This window comes from Odontesthes bonariensis, chromosome 23 (genome assembly GCF_027942865.1).
Source record: "Odontesthes bonariensis isolate fOdoBon6 chromosome 23, fOdoBon6.hap1, whole genome shotgun sequence".
NCBI classification, from domain to species: domain Eukaryota; kingdom Metazoa; phylum Chordata; class Actinopteri; order Atheriniformes; family Atherinopsidae; genus Odontesthes; species Odontesthes bonariensis.
This window is the reverse complement of record NC_134528.1, coordinates 27,292,302-27,317,987: the sequence shown is the minus strand read 5'-3', so window position 1 is coordinate 27,317,987 and position 25,686 is coordinate 27,292,302. Positions and strand designations below refer to the sequence as shown.

General features: G+C 40.8%; 1 protein-coding gene across 1 annotated transcript; it reads right to left on the bottom strand.

Annotated features, from left to right (window-relative positions):
* Positions 1-487: 487 nt before the first annotated feature.
* On the bottom strand, positions 488-25,031 carry LOC142374069 (ras-related protein Rab-37-like). Its single transcript, XM_075457576.1, has 9 exons — positions 24,774-25,031; positions 16,967-17,077; positions 12,953-12,994; positions 12,735-12,801; positions 12,542-12,594; positions 11,870-11,935; positions 7,504-7,560; positions 7,330-7,406; positions 488-5,426 (listed from the first exon to the last, which is right to left on the bottom strand). The coding sequence occupies exons 1-9, from the start codon at positions 24,927-24,929 to the stop codon at positions 5,321-5,323; spliced, it is 735 nt and encodes a 244-aa protein (XP_075313691.1). The 5' UTR covers positions 24,930-25,031; the 3' UTR covers positions 488-5,320.
* Between the last annotated feature and the right edge of the window lie 655 nt (positions 25,032-25,686).

Below are 25,686 nucleotides of genomic sequence, written 5' to 3'. Positions count from 1 at the left end.
TAAATTGTCAGTAGGAGTGAGTGTGAGCGTGTGGCCCTGTGATGGACTGGCGACCCGTCCAGGGTACCCTGCCTCTAGTCCAATGACAGCTGGGATAGGCTCCAACCCCCCACCCCCCGACCGGGTATAGAAAATGTAGTTTAAATGAATTCCATGACTGGATACATTTGAAGTCTAAAGATAAATCTGGTGCTTTTATCTTGAAGGCTCAGCTTGCCAACAGGAAGTTTTGTTCTTCTTTTATCTATATGGACTTTTCCAACTGTGCATGTTTACCCTATATTTGATGTTAGGCCTATCTATTAAACTGGGTTGATCAATCACAAAAAAGGGATTAAACTTACCTCCTTTGTGTACATCTCATCCAAACTGTCTGTCTGCTCAGTTCAACTGCGTGAACGGTTATTAAGAGGAAATCTGACTGATTACAACACACCACCATATTCTGTCTTCTTCACTTTCTTTGTCACACACCAAAAACTGCAGGTTGGTTGAAAATAATTTATTTTTTTTCTGCAGCATACATCACATCAAACACAACTTTTGGCTGCATGGTCAAAAACAACAAACAACTACTTAATATACACAAAGTCTACTGGCCACAATCTGAATCACTGTGAATGATGAACCACATCAGACCTGAATTGTCCACATTGGGCCATAGCATTCGCACAAGCACAAACCAATATGAAATAATTGCCAAAGAGTTTTGCATATCATTGTAATACAGGAAAAAAAAAGCATAAACTTGCTTGTGAGACAGTATCACAAAGCAGCTGTGTTGACACAACAATTTCTTTAAACCCGCACTGATCAATACTTTGACGTTATCGTTTGATAAAATGAACATATAAAATCCAAAGAGAGAAGCTGTTCCAGCCAACTGCAGCTGAAACCACAGCAATAGCATAGAGTCAAAGTTATAAAATAGCTGGTGAACATTATGTTAAACCCCAGCTGCATATCTCTGTCAAATTAAGTGATCCCAAAGGTGGTGAAAACTAAACAAAAAAAAAACTAACCAAAGGAAGAAAGAAAATGAATGCAGCTTTAATGCGTTGATGTGGAGTTATATGTCATATCACTGATTCTTAAAACAAAATTTAACCCTGAGCATTGAGTTAAAATGTCATTAGATGTTTGTATTTTTCTTGATGCAAATACAGAGAGTACATTCTGAAGGGACATGCACACAGATATGGTACATGCGGTTTAGCTTGCATGCACCTGAGCTATACTGTGACTTCAAAATGAGGCCATCAAAGCAAATGACATATTTTGAATTGTAGTTGTTGAGGTGCCAAACCCAGTATGTACACACGTATTCCCTAAAAGAGTCAGAGATCCAATCATAGATCAGTGTCGACTAACTGTACTGTTTAGTAGCAGTCATCTCTAAAGACACATTTTTTACGGCTGCATTCCTGTGCATGTTCACAGCAGAAGCATCATTGTCTTACTTCACCAGTTGCGGACCGGAGCATTTTTCTTAAGTCAGTTAGCTTTCAGCAGCAGCTTAGTGTCACTTATCAAGAACAGCATGCCAAGAAGGAAGCAGTCCAAGTCACAAACAGACAGCACTTTTGTTCATGGACTAATTGTATCCACAACACAGTCTTTGTCTGGATCTGTTCCACGGACACATAAGTTTGCAGCAGCACTGATTTTTCCAATGCAGGTCCAAACTTCCTTTAACCTTCTGGGTTTTTTGGCAAACGTCTTGTCTATTTAACATCTTTTTACTTCAGTTAGAGATGATTTGGTGGTAAATTAAAATTAAAAACATATAGGCCTCTTCCAGTCTGTATGTAAGGCAAACAGCCGATACAGAAAGGCATTGATATCAGTCACAAAAAAGAAAACACAACAACTTTCAGTTCTGAGGTTTTTATGCATCAGAACATAATAAGAAAATAATGTGGTCCTTACTAGGTCTTAAAATTAGGTTTATATAACCTGAGAGGAACCGCAACAAATGCCATTTTATACTGTGTCATTATTCATAATACAGAGACTAAACCAAAATCCCCATGATTCATCAGCTTGCGGAACCCACTTTTAGCTGAAATATTATCAAGTTATCATTTTCTGTATGATGTTATCAGTCTTGCACATAGTTGTGGAGGGATTTTAGCCCCCACTCTTCTTTAAAAAGGTTCCCACCACACAGTCAGGTTGACCTCTGGACTTTCACTGGACTATTGGAACACCTTGATTCTTTTCCCTTTCAGACATTCTGCTGTAGATTTGCTGCTGTGTTTTGGATCATTGTCCTGTTGATGACCCAATTTCAGCCAAAATGATGTTGTCGGACAGATGGCCTCACTTTTTACTCGCGAATACTTTGCTATACAGAGGAGTTCATGATTGACCCAATGACTGCAAAGTACCCAGGTAAAATGGCTGCAAAACAATTATCAGCTCTCCACCACCTTGCTTGACAGTTGGTTTGATGTGCTTGGGCTGATACGCTGTGTTTGCTTTTTTCCAAATTTGGCACAGTGAGTTTTGACCAAACATCTCCACTTTGGTCTCATCTGTTCAAAAGACATCGCTCCAGAGGTCTTGTGTTTTGTTCAGATGTAATTATGCAAACCTAAGCTGTGCTGCCATGTTATTTTTTAAGAGAAGAGGCCTCCTGCAACCCTTCCAAACAAGCCCTTTTTCTAATTGTACTGTCATAAACTTTAATGTTGAACATGCTAACTGAGGCCTGGAGAGTCTGAGATGTAGCCCTTGAATGTTTAGAGTTATATTTCTCTCTGTAGACTGACGGACTCCAAATTGTTTGGAAATACCCACCCCTCCCAGATTGATGGGCAGTAAAACCTTTGCGGATGCCTTTCCTCCTAGGATTGTGTTACTGTCCAGACCAGCAAACTGCAAACATCTGCTTTTATAGATGTGCTCACACTTGCACCTTAAAGCTGCAGTCTGCAACTCTTTTTCAAGCATAATGCCTGGAACTATCCGGGGATTCTGAAAGTAGTACATTAAATACCCCAATACAAAAAAAAAAAAGAGTTCTCTAGGTCCCCTATATGTCCCGCTAGGTCCCTCCAAAGCCAGCAGGTTTGTTTACAAAATTGCAGACCGGACCGGTAAAAGGTAACCAATCAGGTTACGAGCTGGGCTCTGCTGCCTGTCAATCACCGATTGTGCACGCGCGATACAAGGTAGGCTCGTCCCCACGCTTATTTATCTAGACTATTGAACTTCATTACGGGCTAGTCTACTTACTGTGTCTTCCATGATCGCAAATGACAGGTGAGTTGATGAATGAGGAGTCGTGTAAGCGCATCTGGCGTGCACGTCTACGTGCACGAGTTCTCATGTGTTTTGATGGGGCGGGACAGGAAGTTGAATAACTTTTTATTTTTCGGTTAAAAAATAAGCATTTCTTGCATTTTGCGACTACGGAGGTCACCGTTTTCAACTTCAAGCGTTCTGATAGATCATGTAAACTCTTAAAATGCCAAAAAGTAGGACTTTACGTATGACAACAACAAATCCTGCAGACTGCAGCTTTAATCAAGTCCATAACTTAATTCCTATGAAAACTCTTGGGATGGACTTTTCACTGACTGCTTCTGCATTTATTTATTTTTTTAAATGGCACAGCTTAATATGTCATGTGTTGCTCTTCATCTGACATTGACCTCATTTTAAGACCTGCTACAGACAACATGATTTCCTATAATGCTGTGATCCATAAAACCAGGAGCATCTTTTTCATGTCTGCATATAACTTGAAAAAGTTAAAGAGTAATATTTTGAGCATGATGTAAGTTACATTTTTTTCTAATAGTGAGACTGAAATAAGAATTTGAACATTTCATTACCTGGACATGTGATTTTTGTGTGTTTTATTCAACCAAAAAAATCTTTAGTGTCACAGAAACAACCTGGTTTGTGTTCCTTCTTTGCTTTTTTCCTTTTGCACTTTTGTACACATATGAACAATAAAAGATTTGCAAAAATAGTACATTTGAAAAAAACATTACAAAAAAGCGCTGTCCACGTAGACCAGCATTATAAAGGAGACTTCTGTAAAACAGCTCGATTACAAATTCCTAATGCACTGAGGTTTGATACTTGTAAAATTTTGCAAAAGCCCAAAAAATGAGCTTCATTTGTGTTATGGTATTCGATATAAAGTCTATGTGTGGGAAGGTCCAGTAGCAGAAATCCTACTGCAGCACATGTGTAGCCTGGGAATTCCCAGGCTGCTTTGCGCGCGATTTCATTCTCACTGCAAAGTCAGCCTGGAAACCACCGCCCTTATTTTTGCCAGAGTTTGGGAACCAATCACAGAACGGGGGGGCAGCAAGACGATGACGACGTATATGCGCTACACCGAAGCTTGTAGAGTGTTAATCCAACGTGGCAGCGGACACAACGTTACCGTTCGATGCAGCCTTAGAAAGTGTTTTAAGTAGCTTAGTTAGTTAGTTAGTTTACTTTTATTTTACTTTTTTTTCTTCTTCTTCCTCGTCGAATTTCTGTCGTCATCTGGTATAAGTGATACAATTGGCTATGAATCGTGCGCAAAGCAGCATGGGAAGAACCAGACGCCATTTGATAGACATTCGTAGCGCCCAATAAACGGCTCTAGGCATTCGTAAACCACGCCTCAATTACGAGAAAATGCACACCTAGTTCCCAGACCACCATCTCATCGAGATTGTGGACGCGTCAGCCAGGCTAGCACATGTGTAGAGTTCCAGAGCAAATCTGGAAGCTAGTAAACTTTTCATTTTTTCATTTTCAATTTTCATTTCACTGAAAATGACATCTCTGACTCTGTGAGCATGTTATCATGCTGGTGTTAAAATTTCCAATCCTCCCAAAGCGACTAGTGTGGCTGTAAACTTAAAGTCATGTTATCATTTTGTTTGTGTGCGTGTTAAACATTGGTGTTAATAAGTGAGCTCCAGAGCTGCTGGCAGGCATATATTTGACCTTTGTTCAGGCTTAGCTGTTTCCTCATATCCACATTCCTAATACAAAAACTTGAATCTAGTACTTCTTGTTTTTCTTCTCTTGAAAATAAAAAGCATAACACTATATTCTGATATGGATTTTAGAAATTATCATTTGCTCAAATGAAAAATTATAAAAGAAATAACCAGTTGCTTATTAATGGCTTTTTTCATTCTCCTCTGACTCCATTGATGGATGCACTTTGGCTTTTCATCTTGAATCATTGGCAGCATGATATTTTGGGGGCAGCAGTGAGTTCCTCCCACTCAATAGCTCTCAGTGTGTCTCTGACAGTCTGTTCACCTGATGTTTAGGAGGAGGTGTTCAGGCATGAGGTTTAAAAGTAGCTGCAGCAGCCTGTCTTCTCCTTCTGTGCCTCAATATATTCATGGATCTGGAACTTGGGTGCATTGGGGTGCTGGACAGCCCGGTGCTTCAGTTCCCTGAAGAAAATAACCAGACAGCTGAGAACTTAGAAGATAACATTGCTGTAAAAAGTGGAAGGTGTTTAAAATACAATAAGTTTCTTTGTGCTAATCACCAGGCCAGCATGAAATTTGAAGAACGTATGTTTTACTCAATGAATGTAAAAGTGGTGAGCTGTGAAGGATAATGAAGGCTTTTAATGAAGTTGTTAAATTTGGAAAAAAATAAAGAAGTTAGAGATATGGCACAAAATTATTTCATTTTATAAAGGAACATTCTGGCTTTTTGAAACATTTACAAAAGAAATATGTAAAATTGATGTGATTTTTGCTGTGAGCTTTTTTTTCAGATCCTGAAAAGAAGAAAAATATGGAATCATCATGTAATTTGCTTTTTAAAAAACAAATACTTGCACAAGTTTTAATATGTAAATGAGTCTGCAGTTAAAAGAGAGAACACACAGATCTTTACAAGCTGTTTCACTTGGCTTATTGTCAGGAAACATGAGCTGACAGTGGAATGCAGTGGAAGGGATTATAAACAACCTTCCAGAAGGTTGTTCTGGAAATTAACTATAACTGGAATTTAAAATAACTTTTGTGGCAAAAGTTGTTGGTTGTTCCCAGTCAGCAGTATCTAAAATTTGGAGCAAGTATATAACTATACAGGTCGACCAAGGAAGACGTCAAATGGGCGGAAGTAGGAGTGTTAACCGTCTGAAGGAAGTGGGATATCCATCCAAAGGAGCCAAATATAAACCATTATGGACTGTGGGTGATTGGATGACTGTGATATTCAGTGATGAATCACCAATCGCAATTGGACATAGAGATGATGCCAGACTTTTGGTTCAGGTTCAATTAAATATATATAGGTGACTGCCTAAAGGAAACAAGAAAATTTCCACAATCATTGATGATATGGGGTTGATGTCGGCTGAAGGACCAGGGGAGATGGCATTTTTCTGGATAATAAGGCATCTTTTCACGGAGCAAAGAGCCATGAATCTTTTATTCAAAAGACAAATCAACTCAGTGACATGAGCTGCAAACTGTCAGGATCTCGATTCAATTGAAAATTTTGGTGGATATTGAAAAAAAAGGTCTATGAGAAGGCTCCATACCGCAAAGCTGATCTGTCAACTGCTACAAAAGAAAGTTGGAACCTGACTGATGAAAAATATTGTTTTTCATGACTGAAGTTCATGCATCAAATAATTTAAGCTGCCATAAAAGCCAGAGAGGATGCAACAAAACAATAATAGTTATTTGTTTGGTTGATGGTTCCATATATTTTTCCTCCACTACAGCAGGCTCGTTAATCTTTTTCAGTTCTGTTTTACAAAGCCAGAATAGTCAGCTGCTAAATTAAATAGTTTTATGTCATATCTGATTTTCTTTTTTTCCCCCAAAATGAAACAGCTGATTCAGCATCCCCCAAGATTGATGATTCCATCACTTTTTGCCAAAGGTTGTAAGGACTGATCTCAGAGCAGGAACCTGACAGGTGAAAAGGGCTGAGAGCTCATTACAATTTTGACAGAATTATTATTATTTGACAGTGTTATTTGGTGAAAACGTAAATGTTACTGATGCGATGAATAGATTTTTTTATGTAAAATCGAAGAAAAACACTTTAGATGTGGTAAAAAGGTAGGAAATTTGTGTTCATATAATGAAACAGCTCTCTAAATGCATTGAACCTGTTTTAAATGTGCTTGATAAATACAGATGATTTCTGGATGAGTAAAATATAGTTGATAGTTGTAGTCAAACAGTTTTATGTAGCTACTGTATAAATGAATATACTATATAAAGTAACACTGAAAGCAATAACTAGGTCCATCTTAGCGCACAGCCTAACTAAGATACAGATGTAGTGTAAATTGTAAAAGGTTGTTGTGAGCAGAGTGTATCATACTTGGCTACAGCTATGAAGGCCAGCTCTACATTGACTCCCGTTTTGGCACTTGTCTCCATGAAAGGAACTGAATATTCCTGAAGATTAGAAGCAAAAACAAACAACAGTGAACAATAGAGTAGACATCAGTAGTAGCATTAGTTATGTTTGTACAGCAATGAGTGAAATACTCACTCTGGCCAGTCGCTCTCCTTCATCTCTCCTAATCGCTCGCTCGCTGCTCACGTCAGACTGAAATAGTACACAGTGTGGTTAGATTAGGACTGAAGTATTGACTTGTTCCAATGGAATAAATGCATTCCATGTGAGTAGTCAAAGTCTAGTTTGAAGAAGAGTAAAAGAAAAAGGAAAAGATTTGCCTCTAAATTGTCCTCTCCGAGATATTAACAATTTAAAATTGGATTTTATATTTTTGCCGTGGGAAATATGGGTTCCACTTTAGGTTCCCTTCCAAACTATACCAATTTTAAAGTTAATTCCTTTTCTAAACTTTGAAACTTAAATTAAGATGCATTTTGATATAGGTCAACTGTTCTCTTTTTACCATTGCTACATGGCTAGCTGCTCCCTTAATGTCTGACAGGCTGAAGCAGCTAAATTGATCACCGACATTGTTGGAGTGCGATGTCTGTCACTGTAGACGTGTTTTCCTGATTGAGTTAACGTAAGTGTGTGAGGGATGTCTACACCAGCTGAGACGTGGGGGGGGAAGGTGGGTTTTTGCTCTCAAAGAGGATGAAAAAGGGAATGAAACCTACAAAGCCAGATATGGAGCAAAGGGGTATACTCAGGTTGAAGGACTCCGAAACATTTTCTCCCAATGCTGACTTGACCTCTCTACGTGTACTAATGCAACTAACAGCACAGCATGATCTTAACTTGCACCAGATGGATGTTAAGGCCGCATACCTACATGCACCCATTGACTATGAGATATACATGAAACAACCACAGGGTTATCATATAAATTCAGAGAAAGGGGAGAAACTGGTGTGCAAATTAAACAAATCAATTTTTGGTCTCAAACAATCCGGTAGGAACTGGAGCATGATGCTTCATGATTTCCTAGTTGAAAACGAGTTTGTACAAAGACAGACAACTGTATCTACACTAAACTGTCAGAAAAGGAAAAGGTGATTTTTTTTGGTATGGGTAGATGATATAGTTGTGGCTGCAAGCAATGAGAAGTGTGTAACGAGGTCAAGGGGAAACTGAAAAATCAGTTCAAAATGAAAGACTTGGGGCAACTGTCAAATTTCATTGGGATTGACTTCACTCATACAGCAGGAACAGTCAAAATGAACCAATCCCGGTACATTGGCAAGATCCTGGAGAGATTCGGCATGTCCGAATGCAAAAGTAGAGCTACGCTTAGTGAGGTAAAATGTGATCTTACTCCAGAAGGAGACCAAACAGACCAAAGGAAATACAGAGGAATGTTAGGCAGCCTCATCTACATCATGACCTGTACCAGACCAGACATCAGCTGGATCATGTGTAAACTGTCACAATATATGTCAGATCCTAGAGAAAAACACATCACAGCTGTAAAACATGTGTACAGATACTTGAAGGGAACCAAAGACCTTGAGTTGTGTTATAAGAAATACGATGTTAAACTGGAACAAATGGGTTATTCTGATGCAGACTGGGCTAACGACCCAAAAGACAGAAAAAGCACTCAGGCTCTCACAAAATTGAGAGGTTCTGTTCATATATGTGTGGCATGTAATCTTGTGACTGAGATGAGTGACATCATCGAGTGGGGGTGTTGGAGTGGGATGTCTGTCACTGCAGATGATCTGTACACTCATGTGGTTGTGTTCCCAGTCAGTGTTCGATAAAGTGAGTGGCACCTCTCTGAAGCGAGTGAGTGCAGCGCACCAAGTTCAGTGCAAAATGTCTCCTGTGTTTTCCTGAGTGAGTTAACTTAAGTGTGTGAGGGATGTCTACACCAGCTGAGACGTTGGGAGAGAGCTCCCTAACAGCTAGAGAGACAACCGCTGCTAGAGAGCAAACAGACTTCAATCCTTTGATTTAATGGCACACCAGGAATTGGCAAAGAAAATGCATCTGCTCATCTTTGCACAATATTTGTAACTAAAAGATCAGTGAACAATATTGATATTTAGCTATTGCTTTGCCCTATCTGTCCGTCTGACCGGGGGGCAACCGCCATTCCGATATCCTACCAATCCGCCATCCCACTATTCCAACATTCCGCTATTCGGACATCCCAACAGTCCAACATCCCGCTATTCCGACATCCCGCTATTCCAACATCCTGCTATTCCGACATCCCGCTATTCCGACATCCCGCTATTCCAACATCCCGCTATTCCGGCATCCCACCAGTCCGACATCCCGCTATTCTGGCATCCCACCAGTCCGACATCCCGCTATTCCAACATCCCGCTATTCCGACATCCCACCAGTCCGACATCCCGCTATTCCGACATCCCGCTACTCCGACATCCCACTATACCGACATCCCGCTATTCCGACATCCCGCTATTCCGACATCCCGCTACTCCGACATCCCGCTATTCCGACATCCCGCTATTCCAACATCCCGCTATTCCGGCATCCCACCAGTCCGACATCCCGCTATTCTGGCATCCCACCAGTCCGACATCCCGCTATTCCAACATCCCGCTATTCCGACATCCCACCAGTCCGACATCCCGCTATTCCGACATCCCGCTACTCCGACATCCCACTATACCGACATCCCGCTATTCCGACATCCCGCTATTCCAACATCCCGCTATTCCGACATCCCGCTATTCCGACATCCCGCTATTCCAACATCCCGCTATTCCGGCATCCCACCAGTCCGACATCCCGCTATTCTGGCATCCCACCAGTCCGACATCCCGCTATTCCAACATCCCGCTATTCCGACATCCCACCAGTCCGACATCCCGCTATTCTGGCATCCCACCAGTCCGACATCCCGCTATTCCAACATCCCGCTATTCCGACATCCCACCAGTCCGACATCCCGCTATTCCGACATCCCGCTACTCCGACATCCCACTATACCGACATCCCGCTATTCCGACATCCCGCTATTCCGACATCCCGCTACTCCGACATCCCGCTATACCGACATCCCGCTATTCCGACATCCCGCTATTCCAACATCCCGCTATATCCCGCTATTCCGACATCCCACTAGACCGACATCCCGCTATTCCGACATCCCGCAATTCCGGCATCCCACTAGACCGACATCCTGCTATTCCGACATGCAAACGTCCCACCATTCCGACAAGGCTTTCCACATAAGGAAATGTGCGTTACTCAACAGGTGAGTCCCTTCTTTCTGTTCATACATTTTACATGTTTTAATACATGTGTACAGATATGATACAGTCTTTAAAAGCGTAATTAAATTTCATATAACTGAGGTATAACGGACACATAAAGCACTCCAAAAGCAAATTAATGATATTCAAATAGTTTTTTACACAAAAAGGAGCGACAAACATAGACAAACAATCATTCACTTATTGCTTTAAAACTAATAAACTAATAAAATAAATAATAGTACGTTTTGGGTAGCCAAATATATGAAATTGGTTTTATTTTCAGCACCGGGACGTCCAACATAGGTGAGCTGTCATTGATGTCTGATCATAACCGTTTAGAGGAGGACAGGGGAGGAGGTCGCTTGTCAGTGGTAGTGATAGTAATGTTGTAATCAGACACTAGTTCACGGTTCAGTTGTCCTGACCTGTAGTCCCCAGAGAAGAGTAGTTTAGGATAGAAGGAACCAACTTATTCCAACTTTTTGTGCATGGAGCGGACATCTCAATTATTCTCAGTCTCTGCTTTTTAATGATGCTCACCTCTGTGCCAGGTGGCATGTTCTCGCTGGAATTAGTCAGTGATTTCAGGTATGTAACTGGAGCATTGTCAAACACCTATGTCAGATGTGTTCCTATAGAACCCAGAAAAGACCCAGCTTGGAGAAGGAGCTGAAATGGTTATGGGAACTGAGGGCGATGGTTCCGAGTTCCTGTATGTCCGAATGCGGGAGAAAACGGCCCCGCGGATTAAAAGGTTATAGGAACTGCCAAAGGTTCCTACAGTCCGAATGCGGTTATTGTGACTAACAGTTTTCTCCATGGGCTAAAAGATTTCGGGTCCAGGTCTTTTGCATTCTTGTTAATGTTTTAGGTACACGGTAGATTAGGCAAATTAAATCATTTGAAGGGCGTCACTCCTGTCAAAGCAGCCTACAGAGAGGTCAAACCACAAAGTGCCCTAAAGTTGTATGATAGCAAAATCTACACATAAAAGATTGAGGTTGCCACTGTGACATCAGCCATAGATTTTTGGACTGCTGTTCTGAAGCATTTTGGACACTTGTCATCATGTATTTTTAAACCTGACATGCAGTGGGAATGATGGGAATGGGAATCTGTATGCCATTATAACAGTGGATCACAGACTTGCCCCTTTATTGTCTGGCTTTCTCTATAAGAGACAGTCTTCCTTCGCATATTGAGCTTTCCAGACAATTCCCTCTTACCTTGTTGCCCAGCAACATGATGACTACATCACTCTGTGCATACTCATGGATCTCTGTTAACCATGCCTAGATCAAAAGAGATAGACACACATGCACACATATGGTTAATTGTGACACACATGGGCATTATTAACTCTCAGAATTGGCCAAATAAATAAGTTCAAGAAGTCCTTCCAAAAGAAACATTTGCATTCATCTAAACATAAACACTTCTTTATAGATTCATTTATTAGAATTCCAAAGCTGAATATGTTTGAAAATCATCTTTCCTTACAGGGCTTTTTAGAGTTCAAATCATTCCTCCCACAGACAGATTTGGTTGGGAATCCTTCATCTTTACCACGCTGTTTTCTGATTGTTAACTTGTTTCAACTCTACATATATTTAATTTTCATTCTATTACAATAGGATTGTGTGACTCCTGGTTGTCAATACAGTGCATCCATTTCAGAAGCTCCAGCAAATGAGAGAGATCCCAAGACAAAGACAATATCTATTGTATAAGAAATATTAGTTACTGACAGCCCTAATAAATGGGTATTAGGGCTTTCATTTGGGCTTTATAGGTATATGCAATAAAAACAAATGCTTGTGTCTGCTCTCTGTTGCTACATTTCTTTTTACCATCTACTTTCTCATTATTTCCAGGTTGTAGACAAATCCCACACTTACCCTAATGTTGTCAAAGGATGATTTGCTGGTGATGTCATACAAAAGGAGCAAAGCTTTGGGAAAAGAAGCAATAAAAACACATAAATCTAATAATGTACATAAAATGTGACAATTCTCTACATTAAAGTCCATTTCCTGGATACAGAGTACATAGTTGACTCTTTGACAAAAGTTATGATGTTTTTAATCTCACCGTGTGCATCTCTGTAATATGCATGTGTCACACTTCTGAACCGTTCCTGCCCTGCAGTGTCCCAAATCTGAAACAAAAAACAAACTGGGCTGGTTCCACTTGACTATAATTTGCAGTTACAATACTGGTGCCCAAGAGAAAATCAGCCAGTGTCCTGATAACATGCTGCTATGCTGAATGCACATCAACTTCTCACAAGAACTAATTTACACACTGACCTGTAGTTTGACCTTTACATCATCAACAGTCACCACTTTATTCTGAGAAGGACAGATAGGAAAAAGAATGACCAAAGGATCAGAAAGAAAAATTGAAAAACAAACATTATAAAGACAAATATATAGCCTGTGGTATCTACCCAAGCTGATGGCTGTGTTTTTTTGTTTTTTTTTAGTAAGGTTTTCAGATTAAAACTAAAAGGTTACACCTGTAGGATTAGACAACAGACACTCTTTCCAGAACCAGGTTACTCTGTATAATCCACAGTCTTTGTAAACTGTTTTCTTTAGAAGAACCACTGCAATGTGTCTCTACAATGTAATGAGAAAACTAATGTCAAGATCAGGTTAAAAAAGAACACAATCAGATGACTTGCTTTTGGTTACTTTTTTTTTCGAGATGCACGTTTAATGTAATATTTAATGTAATATTTTCTTGGGCACCTAAACCCAACCAAATCTAACCATGGTGTCACATAATAACAAAATTAAAGTTCCTGCTTACATTCCTTCAGCTTATCCCAATGAAGATTTTGTTCCCCATTAATATAATAATAATAATGTAATTAAAGCTGCAAGCAGCCTTGTGCGGGACAGAGCCTATGCGCAGGTCGGGGCAGGCGCTGGACGCCAGTCACAAGATGACTGGAATGACGCAGATCTCGGAGGAGGCTAGGGTCCACCATGCAGCCCTGGTGGAGCTCTATGGACTGAAGCCTGCACGGGTGGTTGCTGTGTACGCCTTGTCTCTCCAGCCTTACAGCCTCCAGCCACACAAGTCCCTGCTCCGGAGGGGGCACAGGGGGGCTCTCCTCCTCGTCGCTGGACGTCTGGCCGTCCGCCAGACCATCGCCGGCTCCAGGTGACTCCTGCTGAATACTTGGTCATGGCTGAACAGTACCACACTAAGTTGCTTAGCCACTGGACATGTGTTGTTTTACATAGTTTATGTTTATGTTTATGCATTTAGCAGTCTGACCCCAAGTCAGATTCTGTCAGAGGTGACAGGGGTGACAGTGTAGCGATAGAGTGCAGGCATAGAAGAAAGTACAGAAGGATAAAGTGCAGTAGAGTGCAGTAGAGGGGGTAGGGAAGTACAGGGTAAGTACTAGGATAGGAGATGCTCTCTGAAGAGCTGGGTCTTCAAGAGTTTCTTGAAGATATTCAGGGACACCCCTGTTCTGGTAGCGCTCGGTAGGTCATTCCACCATCGTGGAACGACACATGAAAAGAGTCTGGATTGTCTTAAAGGGGATAGAGAATTTTCAGCAATCGCCCCCCCCCCCCCCCCCCCCCCCCCCCACACACACACACCCAAATCCACAGCCACCCCGTTTCAGACACGCCCCTTCGGCGAGAAACAGGAACTGGTGTGACTACGATTGTTACATATTCTTCCCCCAGAAAGCAATGTTCGCGATCAATGGCTTTTATTAATTTTTAACAGCATCCCCAGTACATACAACCGCCGACTTTTCCTTTGCTCTGCGCATTTCACGGAGTACAGTTTCACAAACCTTGCACGATTCCGAGCAGGCTTCAGTCGGAATTTTGCTCAGTAGAGGGTCAGTCCCGACAGGGACAGACACAGACTGCAGCGAGCTGTGCACTCCGCTGAGAAGGTGATCGGCTGCAGCCTCCCATCTATCCATGACCTGCACGTCTCCAGGACTATGGGGCGAGCAGGTCGGATCACGGCTGACCCTTCTCACGCTGCACATGAACTATTTGCTCCACTCCCCTCGGGCAGGAGGCTTCGGTCCATTCGGACCAGAACCTCCCGTCACAAAAACAGTTTTTTCCCCCTTGCAGTCGGACTTATGAACACTTCATAATCACCTCATAACCTGCCCCAGTCACTTTACCATCATTAAAATTGCACTAATGAAGCTGCACTGTTGTTTCTCTGTATATTGGATACTGTGTATTGTTGTACACACCTTGTACATTTTACATTCATATATTTTTATTCTTTATTTTTTATTATTATATCCTATGTTACATGTTTGCACCTTACGCCGCAGCAAATTCCTAGTTAGTGAACACTGTTCACTAACAATGGCAATAAAACGAATTCTGATTCTGATGAGCTTTCTTTTCATTCAGTGTATTACTCTATAGCTCTGTTTTCAGTGAGAGCAAGGGCAGCCAATCAAGCAACGGCAACCGAATAGCGCCAACACCTACCTGCATTTCATAATGAGGTTGCCAGATAAGCTCTGAAACGACGCCAATAAGGGCAAACGACGCATTCTAAACCCAGCATAGTAACATAGCTGTTTCAGAGAGCCTTTTAGGGAGGTTCTGAGCATTACAGACCCAACCAATTTTTTTTGGGCTACATATCACATCACAGAACAAGGATTAATGTCCCATTCAACCATTCTCTATCACCTTTAAGCGTGGTGTAGGCACTGCTAGACGACAATCCTGTGACGACCGGAGGGACCGAGTTGTGACATAAGCCTTTGCAAGAGCATTCAAGTAGATGGGAGCCGTTCCATTAAGGACTTTGTAGGCTAACATCAGTGACTTGAATTTAATGCGGGCGACTAAAGGTAGCCAGTGGATTTCAATGAACAGAGGGGTGACGTGTGCTCTTTTAGGCTGGTCGAAGATCAGACGCGCCGCCACGTTCTGGACCATCTGCAGAAGTTTCACAGCACAGGCTGGGTGACCAGTTAGGAGTGCGTTGCAGTAGTCAACGCGGAAGATGACCATGGCCTGCACCAGGAGCTGGGTGGCGTGTTGGGTTAGGTATGGCCTGATATTTCTTATGTTTAGCAATGCAAAGCGGCATGATCAAGCAACTGAGGTAACATGATCTTTGAAGGTTAGTTGGTCATCAATCATGACACCCAAGTTGGTAGCTACCTTTGATGGAGCAAGAGATAGGGATTCAGTTTGGATGCAGATGCTGTGGTGTATGGTTGGTTTGGCTGGAAAGACAAGCAGTTCGGTTTTAGAGAGGTTCAGTTGGAGGTGATGAGCTTTCATCCATTTTGATATGTCAGAGAGACAGTTTGAGATTCGTGTATATAGTATTCTGAGTAGCCGTTTGTCTAGCTCCCTCATAGGAATTCCTCTCTGATTCTCCAAACTCCAAAACTCCAAACTGCAGGCTGTCACGCCCACGGGACTCTGCCCATGTTTTTAGTTTTATGTTTTAGGTTATGTTTTGGTTTTCAGTTCATGTCTTGGTTTTGAGTTCTTGTTTTTAGTCTTGTCATTGTTTTTCCCCTCACTCTGGTCATTAGTTCAGTCACTGCACCTGTTAGTCATTGTCACCAGCTGCACCCTGTCTCCAATCACTCCCAGCCCTCTATTTAGTTTCCAGTCTCCCCTGTCCTTTTGTCAGATCCTTACCCATGTTACCTACCTTCCTAACCGTGTTATCCCTCATATCCCTCATGCCACGTTGTCTCGCTAAAAATAAGCTAAGTATTTATCCATGCCTTGTCAAGAGTTTTGTTTTGTATAAAGTATTTATTCCTCAGTTTAGGTTTTTGTCATCCGGCTCTGCCGCGCTTTTTGTTTGAACTTTGTTTTTGTGAATAAATCCAGTTTCCTTTTTGAAAAGTCTGCATCCGTGTCCTACCTACCCACCCCAACCTGACACAGGCAAGATACTGACTACTCATATGTACGTCACACAACCCAGCTTTAACAAAAGTTTAAATCTATCTAAAAGAAAAGAGGACATTGCAGGAGAACAGAAGAGTGTGATAATTATGAGATGTTATATTCTATATTGCTACCATACTAAAACAATGAGCAAAAATTAACTTTATTATATGTCACATTACTTGCTGGCAAATTTAACAAGAGACCAACCATTTAGAACAATTACAGTTGCCACCAAATTGGAAGACAGACACAGCCCATTGTCAGAAGCGTTAGCAACAGACATCTCAAAACCTGGACAAGTAGAACTGGTTGAAGATGTGGCTTTTCCTACTTTCTATCTAATGAATGTAATGTATCTAAAAAGGCACATACACCAAAACATCTCACCGTGAATCCAATGCCGACTGTAGCAGAGAAGGAGCCAGGGATGAACTTGCCCTGATCAAACTGCACCAGTAGAGATGTCTTTCCAACACCACTGTCCCCAACCAAGATTGTCTGCAGAAAAACATGCGCAAACACACGATCAAGATTCTTATAAGTGCCGTCTTTTACTCTCTCTCTCTATATATATATATATATATATATATATATCTACATACTGCAGATGATGTACATGTAACATGAGTTCCCTATATTGGTATTAAAATCAGCCATTAAAAGTGCTTTCTGATTGAACCATTGCAATCGACTCATATTTTTCACATGTGAGTCAGCATCTGCGTCACATTGGACATTTCTTCTTCCAAGCTGCACGACTAATATTATCTTTTAAAAGAGCTTGGCAGTATGAGTATGACTCACATGCTGGAGGAGATAACCTTCGAAACAATTACATCGGTGAAAGGCAGCACTCACAAGCATTCAAGTTACTCATCAAGAGCATCAGTCAGTACTTCATCTTTTGTTGGGCTGTCTTTCATTTACAGAATCAAACTGAGGTCCCCACCACCTCCACACATACACTGCTCTCTGACTGTGGCAGAGACAGTAAGTGAAATGCAGCCAAGCTGTTCTCTCCTCTCTGAAAGGGGAGATTTGGGAGTTTTGATTCAGACAATACATATCTTAATGCATGTTTTAAGTGTAAATTTTCTTCTGATAGGCAAATAAGTGAACTTTGATCCTGCTGTGAATGTCTTGTGACAGTCAGAAAAGACCTTAACAAGATAATGATTTAGACTATAACATAGAGTGAATAATTAAGAATTCCATAAGAATGGGGAAAAAATGACCAATATTTTCCTGCACTGTAATTCCCACATTAGTTTGCAAGGTAGCTGTGTGATCAGGTTTGGGAATAGGACAATTTAAATGTAAGCCAAAAACTTCTGCTTGTCTTTAGGCTTTGATAACCATCAGAAGGACATCCAAATTAAATTTAACATAAAAAAATCATTCTATAAAAACATCAAAATGGGCATAGGCAGTAGGAGTCTCGGTTGAGATGCCTCTGAGCCTTTCATGAACATCTAGACATTAAGAAATAGTTCTGGGAGGATGGCAAATTTGAACCTTATTCTGTTATAATACCATTCATCATTATTTATCATAACAATTAAACTTGTTTGGAAATATTTCTAAATCTTAATGCTGTTGGATTGTTATAATGTTGGTGGTTTTATCAAGACATTTGAAATATGACCTGAATTGAGTCTGCAATAAATGTCAAATGTGGGGGTGTCCTGGTTGTAAAGGGTGATAACCATGAATCACAGTACCTGTGGTTCTCTTATGGCAAGAAACCTTTACTGGATGTCACTCTCCATCACCTTTACCATCTTTACCATTATCTCTCTACTGTTGCAGCAAAAAACTAACTCCTAAAATTATACTGTATATAAAAGCATACCTTGAATTAAATAACTTCAGAGAAATGAAAGAAAGGTTCAAATGATCGGGGTTATACATTCATACTCAGGGGATAGAACAGGCTGTGCACTAATCACTTGGTTTGTCTCTCCCTGAACCCTCCACATGCTGAAATAACCTTGCCAGAACTTTAAACCCAAAATGCTCCCATCAAAGGCCAGCACCTTGCATGGCAGATCAGTCACCATATGTGTGTGTAAATGGGTGACAGAAACACTGTAGGGCTCGAGTACTGTTTTGTTAAAAAATTACAAAATCATTTACCATTTAATGGTAAGTAAAAACCATACAAACAAAGATAAGGCAAGAAAGTCATAAAGGAAAGACAGAGCAATCATCAGTTCAGACAGACAGTGGTTTCAGTGTAACTCGTGAATGATGGTTTGTGAATAATCAAGGAGGTAAAGGGATGAAAATAGAGGATTAGAGCTGGGAGGATAGGGGAGCTTTTCTCAACAGTTAAGTTTTTTTTCAGTCCCTCTTTGATCTCTGTATTTGGTAGGGTTTTATCCAGTGGTGGATCAAATATGCATGCTACCTCAACAGTCATCCAGTGAATTTTCATACCAACTGTACTCAAGGAAACTAGCTTTCTTATTCTGGCTTTGACATGCTCTCAGTAAAGGTATATACTGAGTTGTACAGAGTAAAGAGATTAGTAATATGCTAAAATGCTGAAAGGTAAGGGCAGCCAGCAAAAAGAATGTTGCAGCAAATGGATCTTCCTGAGGATACATCTGCTAATAACAAACAGACGTGACAACGTCAGATTCAACAAACGCTCTTAACTTCGGAAAAAGTGTGTAAACGACCTGCGTAAATGATGAATGCCACCCGTGCGTATTTAAGTGCATGTGCACGAGGATAGTAAATTTGCATACTCCACGCCCAAAATAATACCATATAAGGCTACGCTTCTTCTTTCCTGTGCCAGGACGTGTTGAGTGTTGAGTCATGAGAATGGCATCAAGGCGCAATATAGCAGATGCAATAGTACGCGTTTATTCATTCATTCGTCTTAAAGTATTGGTGAAATAAAGACAGATAAAGCCTTATTTAGAGGCTGTATTGTCTATGCCCTATTCTCTCCCGTTATATGGATATACGCGGATCTCGAGTGATCTAAATATCTTCCGAAGGACGCCAACTTTCACCAAACTGTTATCGATGAGTAGATGAATGTATTTTATGCCAGAAATAAGGTCCAGGTTTAAAGAACCTGAACTTTAAAATAGGAACAAATTGGTGAATGCGCAAATTCTCTTAAATCCCTCGTACGCAAGACTTAAGAAAAAAATCTGTTCGTACGAACAGTTCTTGCATGAGGCTCATTGTATCACAAATGTGAAAAATAAGTCTTTGATTTATTTCAAAAGTAGTCACATTGTGCCTGCAAATAATAATTGTCCCTCGCAGGTTTTAAAAATCACAGCTAACTTGCTAACACTTGGGTCTTTATCACCAAAGTGGTTCCAGTGCTGGCTTGGAGCCAAAAGCTAAATTGGAACCAGCTCTTTTTGTTTGTGACTCGAGCCCTGAAAAACTTGTTCTTCAGTAACACCAACTCTATGGTGGGCCACAACAAATTACAGCTTATGTAAGGAGCATGGGGCAATGAGACCAACCAGACTAACTACAGTGATGTGACCACCATGTTTAAAAAGCGCCAGTATGTAGTCTGCTTAATTCAAGCAACAGCAAAACAAAAATGAACTGCGACTCAGATTTGAGGTCAAAGCAGCAGCTTAGACACACAGGCTCAGTGCAAGTTTTAGCTAGAACTTCAATGTTAACTGGCTAAAAAAAATGCCATTTTACACATTAAATCTATAAAATGACACAAACTCAAACCAATCTGGTTAGGGAAATAAACATGTTTGACTTGATCCCTTTTTAATGAATGTCACATAGAGAAATGCTTCCGTCAGTGTGCATGCGAGGGTGAAACAATCATAAACATGCTGCGAGAGATGTACAGTATATGGTACATGTGAGGAGGATGTGGATGAGTGTATGTGCTCGTGGCTTAAGAGGGGAATGACACTGTCTCTGTGGTAACAGATGTTTGCTGCGAAATGAGGCTCTCTCATCAAACCCCTCTGGAGACAGGAGGCAATTAGGCGAAAGCTCCGCAAATGTTTGGGAATTAGACACTGATGATGCACAGCTTAGACCGTATATATTGTAGTAGGAGAGAGAGAGAAAGAATGAGGTCTTACTCAACTCCATGATACATAAGATGATTGTTAAGTCCCAGTGCATTTTCCTTCTTCCTGTTTCTTTCCAAGATGGAAGCTATGCTTTGAGCTTCTACAGTGACCATCATGATAACAGAGACGGATCTGTTTCTTCTGTGTGGTGTTAGAGTAACAGTTTAAGGTAACTGAGTTAAATTTAGAGACACAGAGAAACAAGAAGTGAAATTTGTATCTTCAAAACCAATTTAAGTGTGTGCCACTCGCTTAAACGGGATTTAGCTTGACAGTTTCCACATTTGCAGCACAGCTGTATAGATAGCAGTTTACTATCATTTCCAGATTTTCAGTCTGATAGCTGGAGTACAGTGGGAGTACAGTATAAGCAATCTTGCATTTGTGTTAAAAGCATTTTGGATATTAATTTTCTGCACGGTGGTGTGGTGGTTTGCACTGTCGCCTCCCAGGTTCGACTCCCGGCTGGGGCCTTTCTGTGTGGAGTTTGCATGTTGTCCCTGTGTATGCGTGGGTTCTCTCCGGGTACTCCGGCTTCCTCCCACTGTCCAAAAACATGCATGTTAGGTTAATTGGTGACTCTAAAATTGTCCTTAGGAGTGAGTGTGTGTGTGGTTGTTTGTCTCTGTGTGGCCCTGTGATGGACTGGCGGCCTGTCCAGGGTGTACCCCGCCTCTCGCCCGATGACTGCTGGGATAGGCTCCAGCCCCCCCGTGACCAGACCGACGGATTCAGCGGGTATAGAAAATGGATGGATGGGATGGAATTTTCAACCATTGTGTATATAATTATTCATTGGGTTACCATTACCCTTATACAAAAGAAAAAATATATATTTGTATTGTAAAAAAAGGAACTCCCAGAAGGTGTCCTCTGGCAGTGGGTTAACACTGGAGAGCTCATCCAGAGAAGGGACATGTCTTTTTATTCTTGGTGTGTAATGTGTAGCTACAGTTAAGAGGATTTTGCCCTCCTGTGGTTTAATCAACAAACACTCCAAAATGGCCCTTTTGTTTGTTTGGTAATCATGTCTCTTCAGGGAATAAATGTGAGGCAGAGTGAAAGGATACAGCCCTCAGAGAAGCATAAGCTACCAAGACAAGAGAACTAACAAGGAGGGAAAGGTCAACACTGGCAGTCTAATGTGTTCATGCGCTTCACTTGTAATGATTGTTCCTAATTTTTTAAAGAAAGAACAGCTTGCATTGCTATAATTTGCCCATTTGAAATGCGCCTACTCCCCTTAAAATAGAAATGTTGTGGTGTCTGTGCGCATTGGCAAAGGCAAATGTTTGTGGTAAAAGTGCTCTCTGTCATAACCCTCCAAATCATCCAACTTTATGCCTAACTTTGAGTCCAACTAACTATAACCTAAATCTGCTTCTAACATGAACAATAAAGCCAAGACTTCAAACAGCCCTTTTAAAGTATATGCAAAAGTTGAGAAATGCCCAAATTCCATTCTTTTACACCTCACTCTCAATCTTTAAATCAGTTAACCCCCAACCTCCCAATGGTAAATAATGTTTTACTCCTCCGATATCCCACTTTGTTCTTTGACTGACTGCAGTCCGTCTCTCACTTCCTTGACCTTGATTTATTCAATCACAAAAGGAAACCGATCTTAATTTATGATCTCCAAACTGAAAAACATCAAAGAAAATGTGACACGGAGTTGGACTCCCTGTCATGAAATATTTTACATCGATACTTTTGTACTTTACATCATCACCTAAAAAGGCAGCTTACACAGTAAACACAAAATGCTTTGTTTTTATTCTCCATCTTGAGGTTGGAAATGACTTCTATGCAGTGAAGGGTAACCACTTAGTCTGCAGTACCTTCAAATCTTTGATAGTCTGCACCCTTAAATCAGCTTGTGTTATTGGGACTCAATTCCAGTGGTGATGCGGGTCCCCACAGTGGAGCTGTTTAACAGATTTACATTCTCACAAAATGAATATCACGAGTACTCATTGTGTGTTTTCTTTTGTTCTTCTCGGGGTTCCACCACTGACACAATTCATCCGAAACCATCACAGCTGAATGTTTAGTCACAACCTTTATGCTAACCCTAACAACCTTTGATCCTCAAAAACTTGTAAGGTTCAACATTTTGCACCCACAAAAGCTGCTGGACCCCACAAGTAAGGTGGGCTCCATGTTTGTGGACCCTACAAATACGGGGTAAAAAAACAGGAAAGAAAATAAAAGAAAACGCACACAAAGACACACTCCAACACATTCTATAAAGCTTCTAAGACCATAAGAGGCATTTAGCCAAAGTACATGTGGTTGAATTGGAAGAATCTGGTTCATGTCTAATCTAACCGCTGCCTTTTGTGACAACTAAGTTCATACTAAACTCAGACTAATGATGTAAAGTTTCTTAACCCTGAGGAATATGATAGTTTCTTAGGAATAGTACATTAATTACACTGACATTGCATCTGTATCAGTGATCTGATACACTTATCTTGCTCAGTGGCTGATACTTAAACAGGAAGTAGGGCACAGTAGAGTTAAATCATTGTACCCATCAAATATAATCCTATATGAAAATAGAAACAAGTTTGACTAAACTGGAAGTTGTTCCTGCAACAATACTTAATCTGATGTGACATCTCACTGAAGCCCAGGGCTGTTTCTTGCTTTAGGCGAACTAGGCGAATGCCCTAGCCACCAGGGGCCCCAAAAAAATTGTATGTAGCTGGCTAGGATTTGTTCATTATAAACTCGGCCTTAGTGTTTGCTTTATAAAAGTTTGCTTATATAAAATGAATATGTCAGATGTGAATGAACAGTCTGTCCTGCCATGGGAATGACTGACTGACTCCAGGACTGTTTATTCAGATTCTAGCAGGGAGGGAGGGATGTTGTTGTCCTGCTCTGTCATTGTTCAGTGGAAGTTGTCTCTCAGATATTTGACATTATTTTAGCATTACTTAGGATTAATTTACTAAGTTTAGTGTGTTATTTATAGGCCTCTAATTAGAAGTGTTCTTCTGTTTATTTTTAAGTGATATATAAATATTAGGCATCATGTTGATTATTTTAGAATATTGTGGTAGTGGATCATTTTTCTTAGTTTTATTACTTTAGCTAGTACAATGTGTAAATTAATGCAGAAACTTCTTAAAAGTGACAACTTTGTAATTGGGTACAATCTTTAAAGGGACGCTGTACATTACAATTTTAATTTTTTAAAAAAAACCTCAAAATCTGTTTTATTTATGAATTGTTGTTTTCTTTGTATTATAGTTTATTATTAGTTCAACTTGCCTGAGTGGTTCAACTTAAGATGTTTAATTTTAACTGTAGCCGGTTTTGCTCATAAAGTGTAATAGATCTGAGTGTACCATCTAAAGGGTTAGGAATCTCTTCATTGTAGTTTGACAAACTTGGGGCCCCCAAACAGCATCTTGCTTAGGGCCCCTACGAAGCTAGAAACAGCCCTGCTGAAGCCTAATGGAACTTTCTCTTTTATATTTGCTCCATATACAGAAAAGCCAAAGGTCAGTGACAAAGAAAGGGAGTCTTTACATTTATTGTGATGTTTTGTTAATTTTATATTGTGGCAGTATTTTGGTCTACGCTGGTTCTTGAGAAAAATATACTGTACTTATGTGTGATTGTGTTGTTTAGTGGCAATATCACTGCAACTGTATGTATATGTGATTGCTTTTATATTGTATGATTACCTTGTGAAAATCCATATTTTTGCTCAGGCAATGGTTTTAAAGAAAGTGTCCCTCCTTCATTCTGCAGCAGCAAGAAGCATTAAGTGAGGAACAGAGCTCTTTAACAGCTGATCAACAGCTTCATCACAGAAAGGGTGGTGTGTTTTGAGGAGATTTGATGCGCAGTAAGTCTGGAAGCTGACCAACTACAGTGAAACTGCATGCAAGTGAAGATCAGCACCATGGAGAGCGCCACAGCGGTTTGACCACAGGGACATGGGTGACTGATCCAAACTCAACAGAGTCACGATAAAATAGAAATAAAGAAATAAACAAGGATAACACAAGTGTCCTAATGGAAAACAAATACTACAAGAGGTTTTGTAACATATTAGTTGGCCTCATGCGTTATTGTAACTAGAATGGCCGTACCTTGTGCACCAACTCCTCATCGTATGTCGGAGCTGGGGGGGTCTTTGCCTGGTTCTCTGTTGTCTCTCTGGAACCGTAACCGCTGTCGGGTTGGATCTCCGGGTAAGCCGTTGTGTAGTACGCCGAGATGGGCTCCATCGACTCCATCCGCTCCATCCTGTTGTCTTCCCCTCCTGCGCGTCTAAGAAAGAACCGAGGACCCTGGCGGGGAGATGGAACAACTGACAAACCGCGCAGGCTCTCTCCAGCAGACCAGCCCTTCCCACGCAACGCTTAGCCTTCTCATCCACGCTCCCAAATAAGCTCCTCCTCCGGAGTGAATCACAGTCTACATCAGTTAACATTTTTTAAAAAAAAGGCATGTCGTGATCGTTCACACACACCACGATTCACGCAGTGCTAAAGCAGGGGGAGGATGCAGAGATAATGAGACTGAATGGGATATCATGTGGATGATGGAGGGCAGAGCACTGACCTGTGATCTGTTTTTCTTTTGGGCCAGATCCAAGTCTTCATACTGAAGTTGTGCTTTGCAATAGAATGTTGTTTGTCATATCATCTTTTAAATGAAGCGTTAGTTCAGATACTCTGTAGTTCAACATTCTTAAACATCAAGTTTCACTCCAGATTATAGCAGCCTGTCCACAGCCTGCCTATTTAGTCATTGTTTTCTGAAAACAAATAGAAAGTTTCTAAAATAGATAACCTGGAAAGCGGCTTAAACAAACATGCAAGCACACAGGAAACATCTGACTCTGTTTTCTACACACAAAGAACCCCATTATAAGAAGGAAATTTGTCACACACACACATACACGCAAGGAGAGTGAGACAAAAAGAGTGATCAGCTTCTTACTAAAGAGGTTTTGCTTTTTGGGTTTCTCATATACCTTCACTGTTTCAGGTAACACTT